Below are 22,386 nucleotides of genomic sequence, written 5' to 3'. Positions count from 1 at the left end.
CTCGGAGCTTCCTTTAAGTTAATAACCGGTGACATTACATTGGATTTGATCTTTGACTTCCATTAACCTCTGACATTAGAGACTTCTCTATCTTGACTCAGATCAATGTGAGTGACATTTTGCAAATTAGTCACCGTCAGCGCAGAATCCATAAGCGTGAGCCGCAATGAGGTCTCAAGCCATGGAGATGCATGTCGGGGCAAAATGGCTGACCCATAGAAAATAGGATGTCCTGGCGCCTCGCAATCCGTAACAAGAGACTGAATCTGCTCTGTGTCTGATCCCTCGGATCTGGTGAGGTTTTCCGTATTTATTCTGTCTTGTACGCCACATATAACGGTGGCAGGATAAGGGCGTACTGGAAGCCATCAGCCCTGCCAAAAACTGGTGTAAATGATACTGGAAATCTTCGACATCTGCAGACAGCCTGACAAACCGGTCATGGGGTTAAGGCAATGCCAGTCTTCAAAAATCTCCCCCAATGAATTCGGATGTTGTTGTGGAGCACTGGCCATATGGAGGTAGTCTATAAGCGTTGCTTCAGTGGAGTTTGCGGCACCGTATGGCAGCAGCCTAGTGTGTTGCACCGCTCCATTAATGGAAATTGCACCACTTAGGGCAAGTAATGGCCACCAATAACGTGAGTGAGCAGATTTCCCCATTTTGGGTGCGGTCCGGTCCTGTAAGGGTTAATAGAGGGTGCGCTGCTACTGACTTTCTGCAGCAATTAGCACTGTTTGTTTACTCAGGAGCCTAATAACAGGGGCTGACACAGAGCCAGTGCTAATCACTCCGCTTGCTCTGGTAACGCTTGCTCAGTAGACCTTGTTTACATTTTAATGAGCTGTTTTCGTCATCCTGAGCTGGGACAATTAGTGAAGATACACATTGAGGTTTCCAGGCTTCCCTGATCCCCTGCAATGGAAAAGATGTCAGATTGACTCATCCGGCGCTTACGTTGCCTCATTCAGGAGGGAGCAATTTAAAATAAGACAAAGCTGATCTACCCCTCCGGTGGTGCCAGGTGATTAGCAGTGAGACCAGGCTGGCATCGGTAGCTTAGGGGCGTTCACCCTACAGCATGGGCACTCAGAACAGATAAAGAGTTATAGGAACACTTGGGGGGTGTTCACAGATTTGATGCAGAAATTGCAGTTCTTGGCCAATTCATCTGAATCCATGCACATGTAAAATGCTGAACGAGTTGCCCTTGAAGGTGGTCACAATGACATGCACCCGGCAATGACATGCCCTCTCTGCAATGGCACACCACGTACAATAAAATGCCTGCTCCACAATGGCATGCCACGCCACAGTGACGTGCCTCCTCTGCAGTAATGTGACATCTTACAATGACGAGTCCCCTCCATAGCAATATGTCCCCTGCACAATGATGTGCCTGCCCTGCAATGATATACCTCCAACAATGACATGCCCCCTGTGCAATGAAATGCCCCTCACAATGACGTCACCTCCACAATGACCTTCCCCCTTTGCAATCATATGCCCCCATCGATGACGTTTCCAACAATGATGCGCTCCTCCACAATGACATGTCCCCACCACAATGACATGCCCGTTTCTGCAATGATATACCCCTCCACAACAACGTGCCCCCTCTCGCAATGACACGTCTCCTCCACAACAACGTGCCCCCTCTGCAGTGACTTGCCACCTCCTCAGTACAAAATTTGTAAAGGGCTCCCCCCCATTTACCATGACTCTATAATAATGGTGTAGTCTTATATTGCACAAAGACCTATGGGCCCCCCTCGGGCTCTAGGGCCCGGTAGTGATTGCTAACTCTGCACCCTCTATAGCTACGGCTTTAAGATGTTGCCCCCCACAATGACATACCCTCTTCACAAGGACGTACCCCTCGGCAATGATAAACACAGTGAAATGCCCCCACCAAAGTTATGCTCCCCCTCCTCAATGATGCACCCCTCCACAATAATATGCCCCCCTGACAACGATATACTTCTCAGGTGTCCCGTCCATTATGAATTGCCCCACCAAACTGACGTTCCCCCTCCACAAGATCATTCTCCCTCCTCGATGACGTGCCCCCGACAATGACATGTCCCTCCACAGTGACGTGCCCCCCACAATAATGAGCCCCCCATCTGTTGCCAGACTAAATAACCTACTAAAAGTCGATGTCCCGCAGCCCTACTAATACCAATATCACAAAAATCATATTGTCTGCTGGAAACACCAAAGTCATCAGAATCTTCTAAAAGCTTGGCCCCCTCCCCCGCACACTCAGGAAGAAGAATATTACATAATGCTCCCTGCATACAATCCCCCCATTAGGCCGCGATAGTAACGGAGCGTCTAAGTGCCCCCTGCCAGCGACAGGCAGGAAATTACAAATGTGATGTTGAAATGTGGCCTTGTTGAAGAGTTGACACCAGGGTAATAGATGCCGCGTTTCCTGTTTTTACTGAAAATTCTTTGCGAGGTAAAACATCCTATTAAAAAGTCCTGGCCAGGGCACAAAACTCGCACGTTCGGGAGCTCGGGGAGAGGATTACGGTGGGAGATAGTCCAGAGGACAATGTTTTTGGGAAAAAAATTTTGCAACTTTTTGCAATTTTGCATAAAAATTGGAGATGCTTAGCGTAAAGGGGCAAGTGATGTGACCAACAGCAACAGTGAGCCTAAAGTCAGCCATATAATGGTTATCCCTCCGATGACCCCATAAACACGCACACTTGGGTCGCCAGGTGCTTTGAATAGAAAGCATGACAATGAAACATTCAGCCATGATTTATACTTGTCACGTCCTGTGCCCCGTAGACCGGGGCCTCATGGGACGAAAACGCAGCAATTTGCCCGCAGCGGGAAAAATTGCGGCGTTTTACATTAAGAGCAAAGTGAATGGGATCCCATGCCCACTTTGCAGTAAAAACCATGCTGCAAACATGCAAGATTTCCAAAACCAGCATGATTTTGGAAATGATACCCACAGAAACGCCAGCGGTTTCCCCATAGATATAATCGAAACAAAGTCCATAGAAGAAACGTCTGCAAACATTCTGTCTAAAGCGCGTCAGGAAGAACCATGATGCGTTGCCACCTAGGTACGGGGTGACACTGTTGTACCCTCGGACTGCAGGGCAGCTTGAACTTGTTTGGATGTTAGTCGAGGTTCTTTATCCGCCATCCGCACAATCTTGCATTGAAATCTCTCATCAATTATTCTTTTGCGTCCACATCTAGGGAGGTTAGCCACAGTGCCATGGGCTTTACACTTCTTACTGACACTGCGCACGGTAGACACAGGAACATTCAGTTCTTTGGAGATGGACTTGTAGCCTTGAGATTGCTCAGGCTTCCTCACAATTTTGCTTCTCAAGTCCTCAGACAGTTCTTTGGTCTTCTTTCTTTTCTCCATGCTCAATGTGGTCACACAAGGACACAGGACAGAGGTTAAGTCCATTTCAACTGGCTGCAAGTGTGATTTAGTTATTGCCACCACCTGTTAGGTGCCTCAGATAAGTAACAGGTGCTGTTAATTACACAAATTAGAGAAGCATCACATGATTTTTCAAACAGTCCCTTTTTTATGTTTGGTGTGGAATTATATCCAATTTGGCTTCTTGACAATTCTTTTTGTGGTTTTCCATTGAAGACAAATTAACTGAAGATAATACCAAAGAATTTGTGATTGCAATCATTTTCTGGAAGACTGAGTATTATCTGACAGAATTGCAGGGGTGTCAATACTTTTGGCCAACACTGTATGCATATATACTATTGTACATGTTTAGGTATTAGGGTTGAGCGATCGGGACCAGGAAAGATTGGATCTTGATCGTCGATGGAGCAAATTTCATAATCGTGATTGCGATCGGCTGGAAAATGATCGAAAATCGGATTTTGAATTCTCAAGACTGGCTCAACCCTACAGCATATATAATATACAATTAGGGTTGAGCGATCGGGATCGGGAAAGATCGGATCCCGATTGGCGATCGAGCAAATTTCACGATCGCGGAAAATGATCGGAAATCGGATTTTAAAATCAATCCTGAAATCTCAAGATCGGCTCAACCCTAGTAGGTACTGTGTATATATATGTATTCATGTACAGTGATGACTGATCCCCTTAGTCCCGGTATAGACTGTCTCCCTGGCGCGGACCCTATAGCAGGTTATAGCCTGCAGGTGAATGGGTTAACACCACATGTTCTTTACACGGAAATGAGTTAGTGAGCCCCTTCTTCCTGCAGTTAAAAAGAAGAAGTGAAAGAGCCCCCCGTCCTGTGCTCAGGGTACACGGCGTCCTGCAGGATGTGGCACCCCGGCAATGCTCAGGCCCTGGCGTCCCTATGGAGCAGCCCCATTAGTGACCACCGTCATGGCCCTGCGGTGCCCTAATCACATAAATGGCCAATTGGCGAGCACTAGAGATTACCCAGCATCCTCTTCCTGCACGGACTGTCCCCGCTCTGTTGTTTTATGATAACTCGCTGGCTCCTTTTCAAGCTTCCATATCTCTACAGCTTCCTGCCTGGTCCCAGAGAAGTGACTGCACCTCCAGGATAAGGGTCACGAGGTCGGGAGACAAAAGGGGCTCGAGATGAGACTTTAAACACGGTTTTAGGAGATCTAGAAGATCCGGCGGCTAAAATATTATATTTCCTAACGTAAAGGGGTGTGTGACATTACAATTCTGACGTCCTATCTTTTGGGTGGGATTTCAGTATCTGATCAGTAGGAATGTGCGAAACGCCACCAAATCCTGCGGCCAGAGGCGTAACGTCAAGATCCTGGGCCCCGATGCAAAATCTATAAAGGGGCCTACCATTTAAAGTAGTGGCATATTTTATGTGTTATGGGCCCCGGGTCTGGGGCCCGGTACCGACTGCAGCACCCCGTATAGCATAAAAACAAAACCAAAACTTTTTGAAATCGGACAAATTTTTGCAAAAACACACTATCCACCCTTCACCGCCAAGGGATAAGCAGCGCCAGTTCTACCTCGAGGCCGCTTATCTCCGGCCATCTTTTCATGTTTTAGAATATAGAATTTTGAAAATTAACCCCTGAGAGTCGCGTCACATTGTTATGACTTCCTATACAACACAATTAGCATCAGCCAGGGAAGCGGCATGTAAAGAGTGGCAGCGGCAGCCAGGGGGCCCCGTCCTCGGCTCATGTGATTCAGTTCCTGCACGGCCCTAATTAATGTGTTTGCTTTAACCGAGTCATCACCTAGGGAAGAATTTATAAGGGAATTGAGTTTTCCTGTACTTCTAGTCAATTAGAGAAAATTGCCCGGTCGCAATCCCACATTGCTCGCAACGTTCTGTTAATTGGCCTGAATGCTGTGCCCTTAAAGGGAACGAGTCGCCAATTTTCTGATTTTTTTTTAAATTCTATTTTCTGTCCGTGATTATGGGGACAGCCATCTTGCCTGAGCTTCTTCTCTGCTCTTTTAACAGCATTTAGTGATATGCTTTACAGCAGCCTCGTGGGCGGGCACAGTAATAGTCTGGAGGCGACTCATTGGGGTCTATGGGGGAGTTTTCTAGACATCGGGAGGGGAGGAGATAAGCTGTGACGTCATCTACTGTCAATAGTGATGTAATGGTGGGCCATTGGGAGGTGTTATCTTCCATTGTAATCCTGTCTGTGATGTAAATGAGGTTACTGCTGCAAAACCCCTTATAGAAGAGTCAGTTCGTGACTAAAGGCCGGAACTAGAGATGAGCGAATAGTATTCCAAACTATAGTTTAGAATACCTCGCTCATATAGAAATGCATGGAAGCGGCCCAACACCAAGGGGTTAAGCGCCAGCCGGTGGCGCCGGGCGCTAACATGCATTCCTGTGGAGCGAGGTATTCGAATCAACTCCCACATGATCAGGTATACGGATAATACGTTGCGTACAGTAATACCACGGTATGCTCTTGAGCTCCCCCTAGTGAGGGAAATTTATCATCCCTTTATGCCAGAAACTGGTGTAAAAAAAAAAAAAAAGTTGCAAATTTTTGGGCAGACTCTCTCACCAGATAAATTTAGTAAAATTTATTATAGCATCAAATTATAAGCTCCTCCCCCCAAATTGGTCAATTTTACGTTGGGGCATCGGGAAGCCTGTCACATCAGCTCCATTACCCAAATGCAAATTTAGAAGGAGAGACAAAAACACGTTTGACATGATGTTGTCAGGGGTCGTTCTCTCATAGAAGTCAGTAGTGGCCGCCATCTTTATACGGAGTCATCACAATACAGTGCGGCGACCTTATCCCTTAGAGTAAAGCCGAAATAAGACGCACACATTCTTACGACCACAATGTAGGACAGAGAAGAAAGATACGGTGAAGAGGGAAGTTGTTGAGAGATTACAAGCGTCTCATATCTTGCTGCAGTTGTTACTGGAAATTAAAGGGGCCCTTCATGGAAATTCTCAGGAACAAAAAAAAGCCTCTGCATGAAAAGCCAAAGCTCGCCGTGGGGAATTCACATCTCGCCTCTGCCGTTATGTGTTTTCCCAGCTGTGAACCTGGAACATGTCCGCTCACAGCTCCAAAAACACCAAAGAGCAAAACATAGTACAATAATCATTAAGCAAATAGACAGAGAATTTTTTTATTCCGAATTTTTTTTTTTTTTAAATGAACATATCTATATGGGGGCTTGTTTTTTGTAGGATGTTCTGAACTTTCTATATAGAGGATGTGAATGTGTATGCACCATTCAGGCAGCAAATATGGCCATTGCAGGGATCCATCTTTCCATAGACCTTAAAGGGATCCTATCTTTCAGACACAATTTTTTCTAAGCAACATGTCGGAATAGTCTTAAGAAAGGCTATTCTTCTCCTAATTTTCGTTGTCTTCTCCAAGCCGCCGTTCACTTGAAATCCCAGTTTTTCTCGGTATGTAAATGAGTTCTCTCGCAGCAGTGGGGGCGGTCCTCAGCACTCAAACAGCACTGGGGGCATTCCAATGAGAGAACTCTCCAGCGCCGCCTCCATCTTCTTCTGGAACGAGGTCTTCACCGCATCTTCTTCCGGCGGTGTCTTTTAACTTCTAGGCCGAGGGCAAAGCTGACTGCGCATGCTTGCAGCCACAAGAAATATGGCCACTTGCACAGTATTGTAAGCGGCCATTTTCTTGTGGCTGGCGGGCATGTGCAGTCGGCTTTGCCCTAAGCCCGAGGCCTAGAAGTTAGAAGCCAGCGACGGAAGAAGATGCGGTGAAGACCTCGTTCCAGAAGAAGATGGAGGTGGCGCTGGAGAGTTCTCTGGAAGCATTGGGAACGCCCCCAGTGCTGCGAAAGAACTCCTTTACATACCGAGAAAAAACGGAATTTCAAGCGAATGGCAGCTTGGAGAAGACAACGAAAGGTAGGAGAAGAGTAGCCTTTCTTAAGGCTATTCCGACGTGTTAGAAAAAATTGTGTTTGAAAGATAGGATCCCTTTAATTTCTTATTGAATAACCTGCAATATCGGACTCTCAGTATTAATTGGGGCCCCGGCCTTAGGCTAAGACCCCATATTACGGAAACGCAAAAAAAAAATGTTTTACGGTACCAGCAAAGCGAATGAGATTCTGGCTAATCCCATCCATATATTGTGGACGGAAAAAAAAATGCTGCGGAAAAGCCACGATTTCAAAAACGTGTGCGTTTTTAAAAAACGAAGTATGTCAATTTTACCTGTGGAAATGCGCGATTTCCCTATAGATTGGATAAGGGAAATAAAAAAACCACAAAGATAAAAACATAGCAAAAGCTCAATGAAAAACATTGCAGAAAAACGTAATGCGTTTCTGTTGTATTTTTTTAACTGTGTTCCGCAATGTGAGGCCTCAGCCTTAGGATCCGTGCGCACGATGTAACGTGGAGCTCATTCTGATACGTAAACTTGTGTCAGAGTCGGCCCTTCAAAACAGAATCCCATTGACTTCAATGGGTTCCGTTTAACGCGCGTAACTCATTGAAATCAATGGGTTAAAAAGCCTCCCATTGATTTCAATGTGTAGCTCGCGTAAGACGGAACCCATTGAAGTCAATGGGATTCTGTTTTGAAGTGCCGACTCTGACATGAGTTTACATATCAGAATGAGCGCCGCGTTACATCGTGTGCACAGGCCCTTAGGGTGTACTATGTACTAGCCATTTCCAAGCTTTGACAGGTGCTGGGCGGCCTAGTGACATGGCTTAGTACAGTATACCCCTATAATCTGGTTGCCACTAGAATTATTAGGGTGTCCCTCCATGATCAAACCTTTCTCCATTCCTAGCGGTTGTGACATGCACAGTGACAGCATGTAGTGCTTGTCCAGGTGCTGATAGGGTTAATCGTATTAGCCAGAATCTATCACAGCGGCCATGTAGGAAAGACCTCTATACAGTGAATATGAGAACCAACGCTCACTCCATAGGCCACATCTTAACGTGTATTGTTTGGCGGACTCTCACACGCCGTGTGTGGCACATTACTTCACTGCCATGTGAACTTTCCAGCAGATCTCGGCGTGTTCTGACTTTGCGGTGAAAGCCTTTAGGCCTCTTTGTCAGTGCAGATTCCCCCGAGGATGTCCAGGGTGTGTCGGCCCTCCAGAGCCGTATCAATATGAAGTTGTGCAGGCTAAGGAAATGAGTCAGCCATAAAAGGCCCGAGTATCCTCAGGGAGAGGCGGCAATCTGTATTATCCCGCTACAATAATACCATTTCAGAGAGACAGCGGAACCAGAGCCCGACGTAGTCATGTAAACTGCTTCCTGTATTTGCCAAACAAAACTGCGCCTGGACTGCTCAGCTCGGACGCTGCGATAGCTGGCGAAGAGCGCCGATAGCGAGGCAAACCTGACGGGGCAGAGCGGGCACCACATGTCACTGACATCACCCATTCAGCATCCTTCCCTCTTCTTCTCCATCCAGAATGGCGCTTTCCAACTGGCAAATGGAAGACCAGATGTTAAGGCTTAAAGTATGAGCTTTACCCATGGCGGGTGTCCAGTATAGAAATCCCATTTATATACAGTGATCCCTCCGGCGCTGTGGCTTTGATCAGGGGTCTCTGCATGTAGACGAATATTTATACTCCCCTGTCCCTTCTCTTGTCCTCTTGGTGTCCATTTACTTGTGCAGGGTATGTGCCCTATTACTGGTATTGTGGGTAAAGGCATGGGCCCTATTACTGGTATTGTGGGTAAGAGCATGTGCCCTATTACTGGTATTGTGGGTAAAGGCATGGGCCCTATTACTGGTGATGTGGGTAAGGGTATGTGCCCTATTACTGGCATTATGGGTAAGGGCATGGGCTCTATTACTGGCATTGTGGGTAAGAGCATGTGCCCTATTACTGGTATTGTGGGTAAAGGCATGGGCCCTATTACTGGTATTGTGGGTAAGGGCATGGGCTCTATTACTGGCATTGTGGGTAAGAGCATGTGCCCTATTACTGGTATTGTGGGTAAAGGCATGGGCCCTATTACTGGTATTGTGGGTAAAGGCATGGGCCCTATTACTGGTGATGTGGGTAAGGGTATGTGCCCTATTACTGGCATTATGGGTAAGGGCATGGGCCCTATTACTGGTATTGTGGGTAAGAGCATGTGCCCTATTACTGGTATTGTGGGTAAGGGCATGGGCCCTATTACTGGTATTGTGGGTAAGGGCATGGGCCCTATTACTGGTATTGTGGGTAAGGGCATGGGCCCTATTACTGGCATTGTGTGTAAAGGCATGGGTCCTATTACTGGTATTGTGGGTAAAGGCATGGGCTCTATTACTGGTATTGTGGGTAAAGGCATATGTCCTATTACTGGCATTTTGGGTAAGGGCGCAGGCCCTATTACTGGCATTTTGGGTAACAACATAGGCCCTGTTACTGCCATTGGTAAGGGTACATGCCTATTACTGGCATTGTGGGTAGTGAAAGAAGACGTGATGCCATTAATCCAGCATCTGACCACTCCGGCCTCTATGCAAACAAATGGACATTGGGAGGACAAGAAAAGAGACAGCAGCAGCCCTGGATTCATGGGGTACAGGGGAGTAATATTTTTTTGTTATTTTAGGCAAATTATCCACATTGTGGGGTGCTGCACCCCTAACCCCCACAATACAGAAAGGATACCTCTATACCCCATTAGAAAAATCACTGTTAATAACTGGGAGTCCTCTGTAAAGCATCAGCATTTCTTGATTATCTATAGAGCAGTTATAAAGAGTCTCTCCCACTTTAGGACTGTCTTGTATTACACAGACAACACATTGATGGTGGCCCTGTAGGGAAACTGAACACATATTCCTGCACACACTATTATGCCCCATTGTGGCCCTACACATGGTATTATGCCCTATAGTGGTCCCTTCACACACTATTATGCCCCATAGTGGCCCCTGCACACAGTATTATGCCCCATAGTGGCCCCTGCACACAGTAGTATGCCCCATAGTGGCCCCTGCACACAGTATTATGCCCCATAGTGGCCCCTGCGCACAGTATTATGCCCCATAGTGGCCCCTACACACAGTATTATGCCCCATAGTGGCCCCTGCACACAGTATTATGCCCCATAGTGGCCCCTGCACACAGTATTATGTCACATAGTGACCCCTGCACACAGTATTATGCCCCATAGTGGCCCCTGCACACATTATTATGCCCCATAGTGGCCCCTGCACACATTATTATGCCCCATAGTGGCCCCTGCACACAGTATTATGTCACATAGTGACCCCTGCACACAGTATTGTGACCCATAGTGGCCCCTGCACACAGTATTATGCCCCATAGTGGCCCCTGCACACACTATTATGCCCCATTTTGGACACCCATGAATCGTTATTATTCGCTGGGGTCTTTTCAGACCCCAGTGTATAATAATCGAAGCACCAGGGGAGTATACAAACCTAAAAAACACTATTATTTACCTCTCCTGGGCTTCAGCGCACTCCCCGCTGATTTTGGCCATCTTCAATGAAGGACGGGCTGTCCCTTGAGCTGGGCTTGTATCATGATGCATAAGGACGCAAGCCCGGCCCATGTGACATCACCAAGTAGGTCTGAAGCCTGCCGGAGCCCAGGACAGGTAAGTAACAGCAATAGTAATGTTCCCCCAACTCTATTAGCCCTTCAATCATTAAACAACCCCCCTCCTTCCCGAGTATAATGATAGAGGAAGGGAAGCACAGGCGGCCGTGCGCAGGAACCAGGATTGGTAAGTAAATAAGTCCCGTTACCTGCTGGAGTTATGGTCTATTAAAAAAAAAAAAACACTCAGTGGTTGCGGCTGCCGCCGTCCCCCTGGTGTCCTCGCCCCTGTGACAGCCGCTACCCTTGTAGTTACGCCCCTGCTAATGCCTCTCTAGCCCCCGCCAGCCATCAATAATACCACTCGGAGAGGTGGTCACCTAGTAGTCTTCCCACAGCAAAGTCAAGATCCCCATCTGGAAGGGTTCCTTAGATAATGTCCTTAGGAGTGTCCCAACGTAAAACTGGTAACTTGGCATAGTGGCTCCACATCCAATTGCCCACGAAACCCGTCACTATTGGTACTGATATTCTAATAACTAAAATAACTTATCAATATGTATTTGGGGAGGGGAAGAAAACTGGAGAACCTTGAAGAAACCCATTAAATCCAAGGAAAACACACATCTCCATGTAGATATTGTCCTTGGTTAGATTCAAACCCAGGACCCCTACTCCATGAAGGAACAGTGCCAGTCTCTGAGCCACCATGATGTCCTCTCAATTGCCTTGCGGCTGTGCTCTGGCTTGCAGATGGGGATCCTAGGAGTATTTAGGTGTTAGGCAAACAATTCCTACCGCAACCAGGACATAGGTTTGTATTTGATGGGTGAGAAAACCTTGTTGTTTAGATAAAGATCTATACCCGGCAATCAGGAAGAGATCTGATCATCACTGGTGGAACTATCATGGTTCCACTTCCTTCCTCCACCCGTGGGAGATTCCATCTTAGCAGTCATATTACAGAGGTCAGAAAACACACGTATAATAGAGCCGCCATATAACCAACACACGAGTCACCATGATGAGAAATTATGGCAGAATAACAGTATTTTACAATATTACAATATGGCATCTCCTATATCCTCCCCCCTAACACTGACTCCGTACAGATAGAGACTCAGATACATGGCAGATACATTATATAACACTGACTTCTTTATTGTAATTATGCAATGTAATAAACCTAGATGTGTCCAGTTAAAGTCCGGTGGTGAGAACAGAGACCGAGCCTGGAATCTGTCTCCTGATGCAGCAGGAAATCCACTTATTCAGTGAGCGCGTCTGACTGCGGAAAGTTCGATGAAGTATCAAGTCCGAGGGCGAGAGCAGAGACCAGCCGGGAATCTGCCTCCTGGTGCCTCTTCAGGTCCCGGTCGGAGCGATCACTGGGCCCACCATGGACTCTACATGTGGTCCAACATGGAGTTACTAATTGACCATTCTGGGGAATCCTGTTATCTTGCCATTCTGCAGGCAGGATATAAGATGGTTTCTCATTTTCTTGTGGTCATACATGACTGTGGGGTCACCATCTTCTGCCAGGAGCTCGTAGGCAAACGCTATAGCAAATACCCCACAGTCATAGGTGTTCCTCTGCTGATCCACATTCAGAAATATCAGGTTCTTCAGGGGCTCGTGGACCACGTCACTGTAGATATTAATGATCCGCTCCCGGATTGATGGCTTGATGTTGTCGGCCACTTGGATTTTGCCATCTCTGAAGCCGGTGGTCAGCCAGTGCACCCTGTCCTCATCGTACAAATGAATTTCTATGAGAAAAATCTCACTATAAATATATGTCCTTTTGGAAAACGTGGCGTGCAGATGATGGCGGTCGTTCTCCTGCATATGTTCTACTCAGCATATCACGGGCTGCAAGTGATTCATCTGCCTGACCCATGGTCGTCCTCATCCAGTCTGCTAGTTTGTATACTCAGCATTGATGGGATTAACCTCCGTAGAGATATGGGGGAAAACGGGCAAAAAAGAAGCAAAAATTCACTAGTAATAACCAGTCAAGAAGGAGCGTAAATACACAGATGCCAGACCAAGTCCTAATAAAGCCACCATACCAGTGACAGAAACTATACCGCATATGAGCGCGGGATACACTGACCTCAATAGATAAGAAAGAAGAAGGAAAATATTGAAATCTTGGCTGAAAACTTTAACATTATATATATATTTTTCCAAGGTGACTGCCCGAAGACTTTGTGTCCGCGTAAAAAAAACGGACACCAGGCATATAGTCTGAAAACACGCACGGGTGGTCACCACCTTCAAATGAATGGGTTTTAAAGCTGACCGCTCGCAAGCCGTCTGCTGTCCAGTTTCCCCGGGGCGGACAGCAGCGGCAGTGTCAACGCCGCCTTATTACGGATGGTGCCGGCACTCATTGTTCTCAGGTCACATAGAAGTTGTGACTTTTTGGGGGAAGATGTTTGATGTCAGACATATCATGTGATACAAGAAAACCGTACGTTACAAGGCGCTCGCAGAACATATTATGCAGCAATAGCCAGACAGACAGACAGATGTTGCGTTACACTTGTGATAGCCAGGTAGTCGCCATCTGTATGAATACATTAAGCATATCCTTTAATTGAGTGTAACCGAGAGTTACTTCTGGGGCGGTGTGATATGAGCACTATATGGCGGTATTATATAAATCGGTAGCTGCTCCTATTCAGTCACCTGCAATTCTACAAGCAGGTAAAGACACGTTCAAAGTAGTGTTCGGGTTACCGTCCCTCATGTCCACTTGGGGACCCAAAAGACGGAAACCCTATCCACTTAGAAAGCAGTTACACGCGGAACCCTCAGACCCAATAGACCTTAATGGGGGACTTTTCTCTCCAGTGATTTTAAGCAGAATCTGGGACAGAGAGGCAAGTAACGCTGCTGCAGCCACAGACTCAGGACCCGAACAAAAATCTAATAGGTTCGGGCTGCATACCTCCCATACCGATCTGAACTTGGCAGGACAGTCCCAGATTTCAGGTGCTGTCCCATTGCTCCTGGGTTCATCCCTATTCCCTGGGGAAATGGGGCCAGATAAGTATTACTTTTATTATAAGATTTATTGTAGGTGGCCACAAGAAGGGATATTACATATATTGTGCGGGGGCCACAATGATGGGGTTTATAATGCGGGAGCCACAATAACGACATTATTTATACCGTGAGGGGGCCACAAGGGGGGCATAATACTGTATGGGGAGACTAAAGGCGCATTATCATGTGTCGGGGTCACTAAGGGCATTATACTGAATGGGAGCACGAAGCAATTGGGAGGCATGAGGCGTGGCTTATGATATGTAAATAGATTTTATCCCAAAAATTCAGAGGTACATAGCTACAGGACAAGACCTGATGCTAAGTTCACACTTGCGCCTGGGTGTCCGTTGTTCTGATCTGTCGGAGACAGTTACACCATTTTAGGGCATTTCTAGGACTCTATGGTGTTTTGTTCTGACTACCGCCTGTCTGCAATGCCTTTGCCCACTTTAGGACGCCTCCTTACACTAGTGCCCTATGTATATATGGACAAGCTGATCCTACAGACCTCCTATCTGGGTCCTAGTGCCCATCAGATGCAGCTAACCGTTGTCTCCATACACATATCCATAGTATATACAGATTAGCAAAGTTTAACTTGACAGTCGATACGTTGCAGCAAATATATCCACAATGTCGGAGTTATTACAGGTAACATTATCCTTTATTTGTGCTCTCGGTCACGTATGTAAATGGCATGGTATAACATCACCACGTATGACGCTTTACGGCGGCCACAATCCTTCTAATGAATCCTATACGCCACCGTAATACCATTTACTAGTTGGGAAGAATTAACCTTTGCAATTCCTGACTGCTGGTACATGTCACGGTAAGCGGCTCTCCCCAAGGACAGCGGGGGTTAATGGATAAGACAGCTGCAGTGTAATAGCATTGTAATCCGGGTGCCCTGGAGGGCTAGTTAGAGAGACACAGAGAAGTGAGCAGCTGTGCCTTTAAATACCATTTCCTTCTATTGTATTTGAATGGTGATCAGGAAAAAGGAAATGAAAGCAAAGGGGCCGAGCTAAGGAGGCAATGCTGCAAGGGGACAGCACTCCGCTATATAAGTGACAGGGACACAGGCGTCCCTGCCAGACCTTCCATTCAGCGGCTGGGAATACAGATGTGGCTGCAGAGCGATGGAGAAGGGGCAGCGGGCATCTCCATTCACTGACACTAGGAGTTGGGGGACAAGCTCGGTCATTGGGGGACACGGCTGCGCGGACTGGTGACGGCGGAATCCCTGGTTGTGGATTTTGCTGGGAAAGAAGACGACGGATCATTGTGTGGACAATAAGGGACAAGACAAATGTCATCAGCCATAGAGAGGAAGACCCTGGACCCTGCAGAGTAAGCAGACATGGGGGTGTCGGATTGTCACAGCACATGGCGGCGGGGAGGTGGTGGGGTGGTCAAGTCATTGAGGTCCAGGGTATAGAAGCAAGGGGGACGGAGTTGGGATAGGTGACAGAACTGGTGAAATGAAAGATGGTGGGCAGCGGTTTATATTTGGATACATTATATCTGGGGGTCAATGTAGCACTGCTTAAGGGACTGGCGGGGGTAAATGTAGGTGGACGGGGCTGTTTGGCACAACTGTTGCACTTATTGTATAGCATGCCATGGGAGATGCCAACTGTACCCAACTCCGTCATCTAATGTTATATAGTTCACAATATATACCAGCGGTCTTCTAGGTGGGGAGCGTGTGTGCACATGTTTACATAGCTGGGTGTCATAGATGTAGTGGAGCGGAGTTTGCCATTTGGCACGACTTGTTGTGATCTCAGGATGAGTTTTCTGCAGCTTTATACAGGAGTGGAAGGAAAATTTACGGAGATAACAGAGAGTTGGCACAAATGGGGTGAAGAGCAAACTCAGCTCTGCTACATGACCGCGTCATTAACCCTGCAATGCCTGGAATAAGGTTATAGATCAGACAGAAAGTTGAAGAAAATTAATATAGAAAAAATATAAGAATGTAATACATGATAGAGATTTATTGATAGGAGATAGATAGATAGATAGATAGATAGATAGATAGATAGATAGATAGATAGATAGGAGATAGATAGATAGATAGATAGATAGATAGATAGGAGATAGATAGATAGATAGATAGATAGATAGATAGATAGGAGATAGATAGATAGATAGATAGATAGGAGATAGATAGATAGATAGATAGATAGATAGATAGATAGATAGATAGGAGATAGATAGATAGATAGATAGATAGATAAGAGAGATAGATAGATAGATAGATAGATAGATAGATAGATAGATAGATAGATAGATAGATAGATAGGAGATAGATAGATAGATAGATAGGAGATAGATAGATAGATAGATAGATAGATAGATAGGAGATAGATAGATAGATAGATAGATAGGAGATAGATAGATAGATAGATAGGAGATAGATAGATAGATAGATAGATAGATAGATAGATAGATAGATAGATACTTTTGAATAACTTATGAGACCAGAACAGAACTTTGTATTTTTGGCATCACTTCTTGACTCCATGATCTCCTGGACTGTAATACTCTATATAGGGACAGGCTTAGTATTGTAGAGTTTGGCGTTACTTGGACATCAGCAGAAAAACAACCCAATACAAATCCGTATCTTATTCCCATCCCGCCGTATACATACAGTGTAATGGACTTGTAGTCTTCTCCTTAGGTTCCCACTTCCATCAAGTACAGTCATCAACAAGCAGAGCACATTGGCAGTGAAACATATTCACACTAGTGTCTATGCAGGTTTATGTGAGTGCATTACCATAGATGACACATAGGGGGTGCACTATTAGATTCTCCAGTTAGATATTTACATAGGTAATGTCTAAGTAATACTCTAGCCTTATACATTCACAGTTGAAATTCATGGTCCAAGGAGGAGACGCCATTATTTGTTCATCCATTAGGGCTTTTCTGGATTATTGAATCCATTTTCATATAACTTACTCCAATGTAATAGAGGGGGGTCTTACATTCATGACCCTAATCTTTTACCCTTCTCTGGAGGACCCAACATGTCCTGCATACTATGGACAGCCTATGGATTTGAAAGGACACATTGTAATACTTTGTCTCTCCTGTGGTGGTGCTGTGGGGAAATGAATCACTTGCTACTGGGATATACAGCTGATCACTGGGGATCTCACTAGTAGGATGTCCTGTGAAAGTAAGAAAAAGGAATTGTCCAAAAACCACCTGAAAAATTTGGAATGGACCATCCAGGGGATGAAGTGGCCGAGTACCCTATTAGAAATACTTGGTGACCTACGGTGTTCTGACATATTCTTAGGACACATGAGCAATGACCATGCTGAGATGACCCTTTACTGAGACAATCCAGCTGGTGGGGGTCACTCTTCATGGTCAGGGGCTGAATAGGCAAATTACCTAAAAACCATCAATTTTATTACCCGTTTGGAAATTTTTGTCAAAAAGTTGGGTAGTTTTTATATTATTGAGCAGACATATTAGGGTTTTCCCTGAATGGGTCGTCAGAAGTGAAATGGTAGGGAGACCCGCACCACCTCCTCTGCCCCCGTAATGTGGGTATCACTGCCAGAGTGTAATATGGGCTGTGTCGCCCCCTAGCTGCAGGGTTCTGCTGCTGAAATATTTGGCCCATACTGAAGTGCACAAAAAAAGTCTCATAGTTGGAATTTTTGGGGTGGAATTTGTCATTTCACATTGACCTATATGAATGTTTTTTCTCCAACAGTGAGCCGGTGGATGAAGTTCTGCAGATCCCGCCCTCACTTCTAACATGTGGGGGCTGCCAGCAAAATATTGGGGATCGCTATTTCCTAAAGGCCATCGATCAATATTGGCACGAGGACTGTCTGAGCTGTGACCTGTGTGGATGCCGCTTAGGAGAAGTCGGGAGGAGGCTTTACTACAAATTAGGACGCAAGTTGTGTCGGAGAGATTATCTAAGGTAGAAGAGAAACATTGGATTTGGTGTGACTCTGGTATTATCATACAATGTGCTAAAGTCCATCACTCTACATAGTATGGTCCATCAGTCTACACTGTACAATCTATAATGTATTCCATTCTACATAGTATGGTCCAACATTCTGAACAGCACAGTCCACTATTCTACATAGTATGGTCCATCATTCTATATAGTATGGTCCATCATTCTACATAGTATGGTCCATCAGTCTACACTGTACAATCTATATTGTATTCCATTCTACATTGTACAGTCCACCATTCTACATAGTATGGTCCACCATTCCACATTATACAGTCCACTACTCTACATAGTATGTTCCACCATTCCACATTATACAGTCCATTACTCTACATAGTATTATCCACAATTCCACATTATACAGTCCACCATTCTACATAGTATGGTCCACCATTCCACATTATACAGTCCACCATTCTACATTTTATGGTCCACCATTCCACATTATACAGTCCACTACTCTACATAGTATGGTCCACAATTCCACATTATACAGTCCACTACTCTACATAGTATGTTCCACCATTCCACATTATGCAGTTCACTACTCTACATAGTATGGTCCACCATTCTACATTATACAGTCCACTACTCTACATAGTATGGTCCACCATTCCACATTATACAGTCCACCATTCTACATTATACAGTCCATCATTCTACACAGTAAAGTCTGAATTGTATTCCATTCTACATTGAACAGTCCAATGTTCTACATAGTATGGCCCTCCATTCTGAACAGTACAGTCCACCATTCTACATTGTACACTCCATTGTACTTTAAGGAACATGCCATCACTCTACTATGTACCGTCTATGTTGTATTCCATTCTACATTGTATGGCCCAATGTTTTACATAATATAGTCCACCATTCTACATTGTACAGACCACCACTCTATTCCAATTGTACGGTCCTTCCTCCACATAGTCCAGTGCACCATTCTACAACGTCCAGTCCTTCCTTCCACATAGTACCGTCTGCTCATGACTAGTTATAAGACAATGACCGTGCCTCCCGTTTTCGGTGCACCTCCTAACAGTAACCCATTTGTGATTCCCTTGCACAGGCTTTTTGGCCAGGACGGTCTCTGTGCATCATGCGACAAGAGAATCCGGGCCTACGAAATGACCATGCGGGTGAAGGACAAAGTCTACCACCTGGAGTGCTTCAAGTGTGCGGCTTGTCAGAAACACTTCTGCGTCGGTGACCGCTACCTGCTCATCAACTCGGACATTGTGTGCGAGCAGGACATCTTTGAATGGACCAAACTTAACGGGATGATGTAGCCTCGTGGGGACCTTCTCATGTGGACCTCTTTCTCCTACTGAGGTCACTAGATAGACCACACTATGACATAACTGACATCGAATCCTAGAACCCACATCCAAGTCCGTCTCCGCTCAGAGAATCTACTTCAGTTCTCCTTCTGGTCCTCTCCATGGTGCTTCTACGTTGACAAGGCCAGGACACTACATCAGTGGTGTCCTCCTATGGGATATGAACAGAATCAAACTACTGCTAAGTTTTTGAGACTTTTTGTTTGGGGACAATGTTGTAAACCTAAAGCTGCAATTTTTGGCAGTGAAGGGAAGTATAATTTGTATATACCGCCTAATCTATGCAATATGATGTCCTTCCGCTCTTTAGAGAGGCGAATGACCCTGTCAATGTAACTGACGTACTTCTTCCTATGTGGAGTGGTATATAGCGTATACTCTGGAGCTCAGGGGTCGAGGGAAACCTCTAACCTCATATACACTGCATTAAACAAGGCCAGGTTCACATTTATACTTCTCAGTATGTTTATTCGTACAGTCTGTATTGTAGTCCAGAGCTGAAATCATAATTCTGCTGGTTGTCATTGGAAACAGTCAACAAGCTTGTAGACAGACACACCCCTAACCTCTTAGCTAAGCATACTGTATAGCATCGGTTGCAAAAGATATTTATCAGCCTTTACAAGCTTTATGATCACATTGAGCTGAAAGATTTCAGCTCTGAAGCCTGCAGAGTTGTGAATGCAGCTCAGGTATGTTGGATTATTTCATTGCTAGGAGTTTTGCTGCCACTGAAAACACATGGACACTATACCAAGCCAAGCATGCATGTATATAGGGGTGTCAAGAGGAATAGCTGGCAGCCAGATCTGTAGGCTCTCCATTTCCCGACACTTGGAACTTAATGCAGCACCCATGGAAATCTGCACAACATGAACCTGTAATGCAGACATGTGTATGAGGCCTAACCCTAGGAGGACGAGGAGCAGAACAAACTACTAAGTCTACTATAGTGCAACCTTCTACCCATTCAGGACATGTATGCTTGGCCAATCCGAGCATGCATGTGTTTGGGGAGTCGTGAATGAATGAGCATTTGGCTGACAGCTATGGAAGGCGTACGGACTCCTTAATTCTGGTAATTGGGGTAAGGGGGTTGTCTCCAATTCAGTTAGAACTATGGTGGAAGGAGTCACAAAGAGGCCGACGTCTTCAGTAACAAAGAAGATTTAAGGATGTCGTCATCTCTGTAAAAGACACAATAAGCTGTAATAAAAATGTCGCTGCTGTGCAGAATCCAATGGACATTGAGCGCCAGACAGTAATTCGGCCTCATAGATTGGAGTCGCCCCCACGGTCAAGGGAGGTTTTATTGAATTACACCATATTAGATAGATAGATAGATAGATAGATAGATAGATAGATGATACATAGATAGATCTCAACCTGGGAAAGCTGTGTGATGACCAATATGGCCACCATACACACCAGTCCCAACATGCCGGAGAAGACCACAAGTAGCCGGAGTTCTGCTTTCTCTTGGAGTCTGATGGTTTGTCCATGTCATCCTGCCTAGTCCCCGGGTGTGACAGGTCTGCACCGACAGCATCAAAGTTCTGTAAACTACAGATCCAAAGATAGTGATGTGCTGACATCAAAGGGCGAGAGCCGTCTGCCATGATCAGGTTTGTCCGGCCCCAACAGCTTATCCTACACAGGATTCATTTTGTGCTGACACAGGATTTACACCGGAATATCCACATTATAGGAATGAGGAATGTGCTGGACCTCTGGGGGGCAGCGTACACTCCTGGGGTTACGTCGGGGCCATAATAACAGGAGGCGAACGCATACAAGTAAGGGGCGATGTGTCCCAGCAGTACAGAGTATTTCAGAATAGAAGGGTTGTATGCATTATGACTAGCTATATAAGGCCCCATTCACATCTGAGTTCGGGTTTCCGTTTGGGGAGTCTGTGACCTCATGAGGAATCTGCCCCCAAATCCGCGGCAAATTCCTCTGTGTGAACTGACCTTTCACCCTGCATGGCCACGGGGTATGTGACCATTGAGAACCCTAAAAATACACTAACATGTCCCCAAGTACTTAAAGGGGTTTTCCTGAATTTAGGACTGGTCATCACGGGTCCGACGTAGATCACCTGTTTGAAGAACCCAAGGTAATGTGACATCACATTCTTCAGTCACATGACCTGTTCATGGTTCAGCCCCATTAAAGTGAATGGGCTGAGCTGCAATACCAAGCGCAACCACTATGCAATGTATGGCGCTGTGCTTAGTAAGTAGTGAAGAGACCACAGGGCTCACCCGAATACTGCGGTCCCTTCAATCAGTGATTTACGCGCCTCTCGGACCTCCAATTATCTTCAATTGACAACCTATACTAAGGATAGGCCATCAATTATTAAGCCTGGAAACCTGGATCCTAGGTGGGAGCAGAAGCTGCAACTATATGGGGGCCCTGGAGCATCACAGGGCCCAGAAGGTTCTATTTCCCATAGGCGGATACTTGATAATTTGAGGTCCTGTTGCAAATTTTGTACTGGACCCAGAAAATTCAAGTCTCCGGGTGAATTGCAATGGGCACAAATATGCCAACCAATATCACGTTAGACAGACTGGTAAATAAGGTCAGAGGGTGCAGACTACTGTTCCATCCTTCCTCCATGCTTTACACTGCAGCGCTGCTTCGTCCATTTGATACTGTAGCAGGAAATCTAGACATCGAGAGGTGATTTCTATTAGACTGTGTTCACATCTGCACTGGTTGTCCATATCACAGGTATCACTGCCAGCTACTGTCCTCTGTTATCAGCCATTAGCGCTTCAAAGCTCCTCCCGATGTTCTATCATCAGACCATTATCTATGATAACGCCATCAAATCTCGTCCCATTTGCATAGATAGCTGGCAGGGCCCAGGATGAGATGTCAGCTATCTGCGGCCATGGGCTGTGCAGCATATCAAGGGTTAAAATCAGTGAACTAGGCCTCAATGTATATGCATGGCAGAAGATAAG

General features: G+C 45.7%; 1 protein-coding gene across 1 annotated transcript; it reads left to right on the top strand.

Annotated features, from left to right (window-relative positions):
- Positions 1-15,123: 15,123 nt before the first annotated feature.
- LMO2 (LIM domain only 2) lies at positions 15,124-19,843 on the top strand. Its single transcript, XM_075283638.1, has 3 exons — positions 15,124-15,418; positions 17,811-18,026; positions 19,138-19,843. The coding sequence occupies exons 1-3, from the start codon at positions 15,378-15,380 to the stop codon at positions 19,355-19,357; spliced, it is 477 nt and encodes a 158-aa protein (XP_075139739.1). The 5' UTR covers positions 15,124-15,377; the 3' UTR covers positions 19,358-19,843.
- The last annotated feature ends 2,543 nt before the right edge of the window (positions 19,844-22,386 follow it).

This window comes from Leptodactylus fuscus, chromosome 7, assembly GCF_031893055.1.
Source record: "Leptodactylus fuscus isolate aLepFus1 chromosome 7, aLepFus1.hap2, whole genome shotgun sequence".
In the NCBI taxonomy this organism is placed as follows: domain Eukaryota; kingdom Metazoa; phylum Chordata; class Amphibia; order Anura; family Leptodactylidae; genus Leptodactylus; species Leptodactylus fuscus.
Note: the sequence above shows the minus strand (reverse complement) of the source record. Positions and strands in the feature narration are given on the sequence as shown.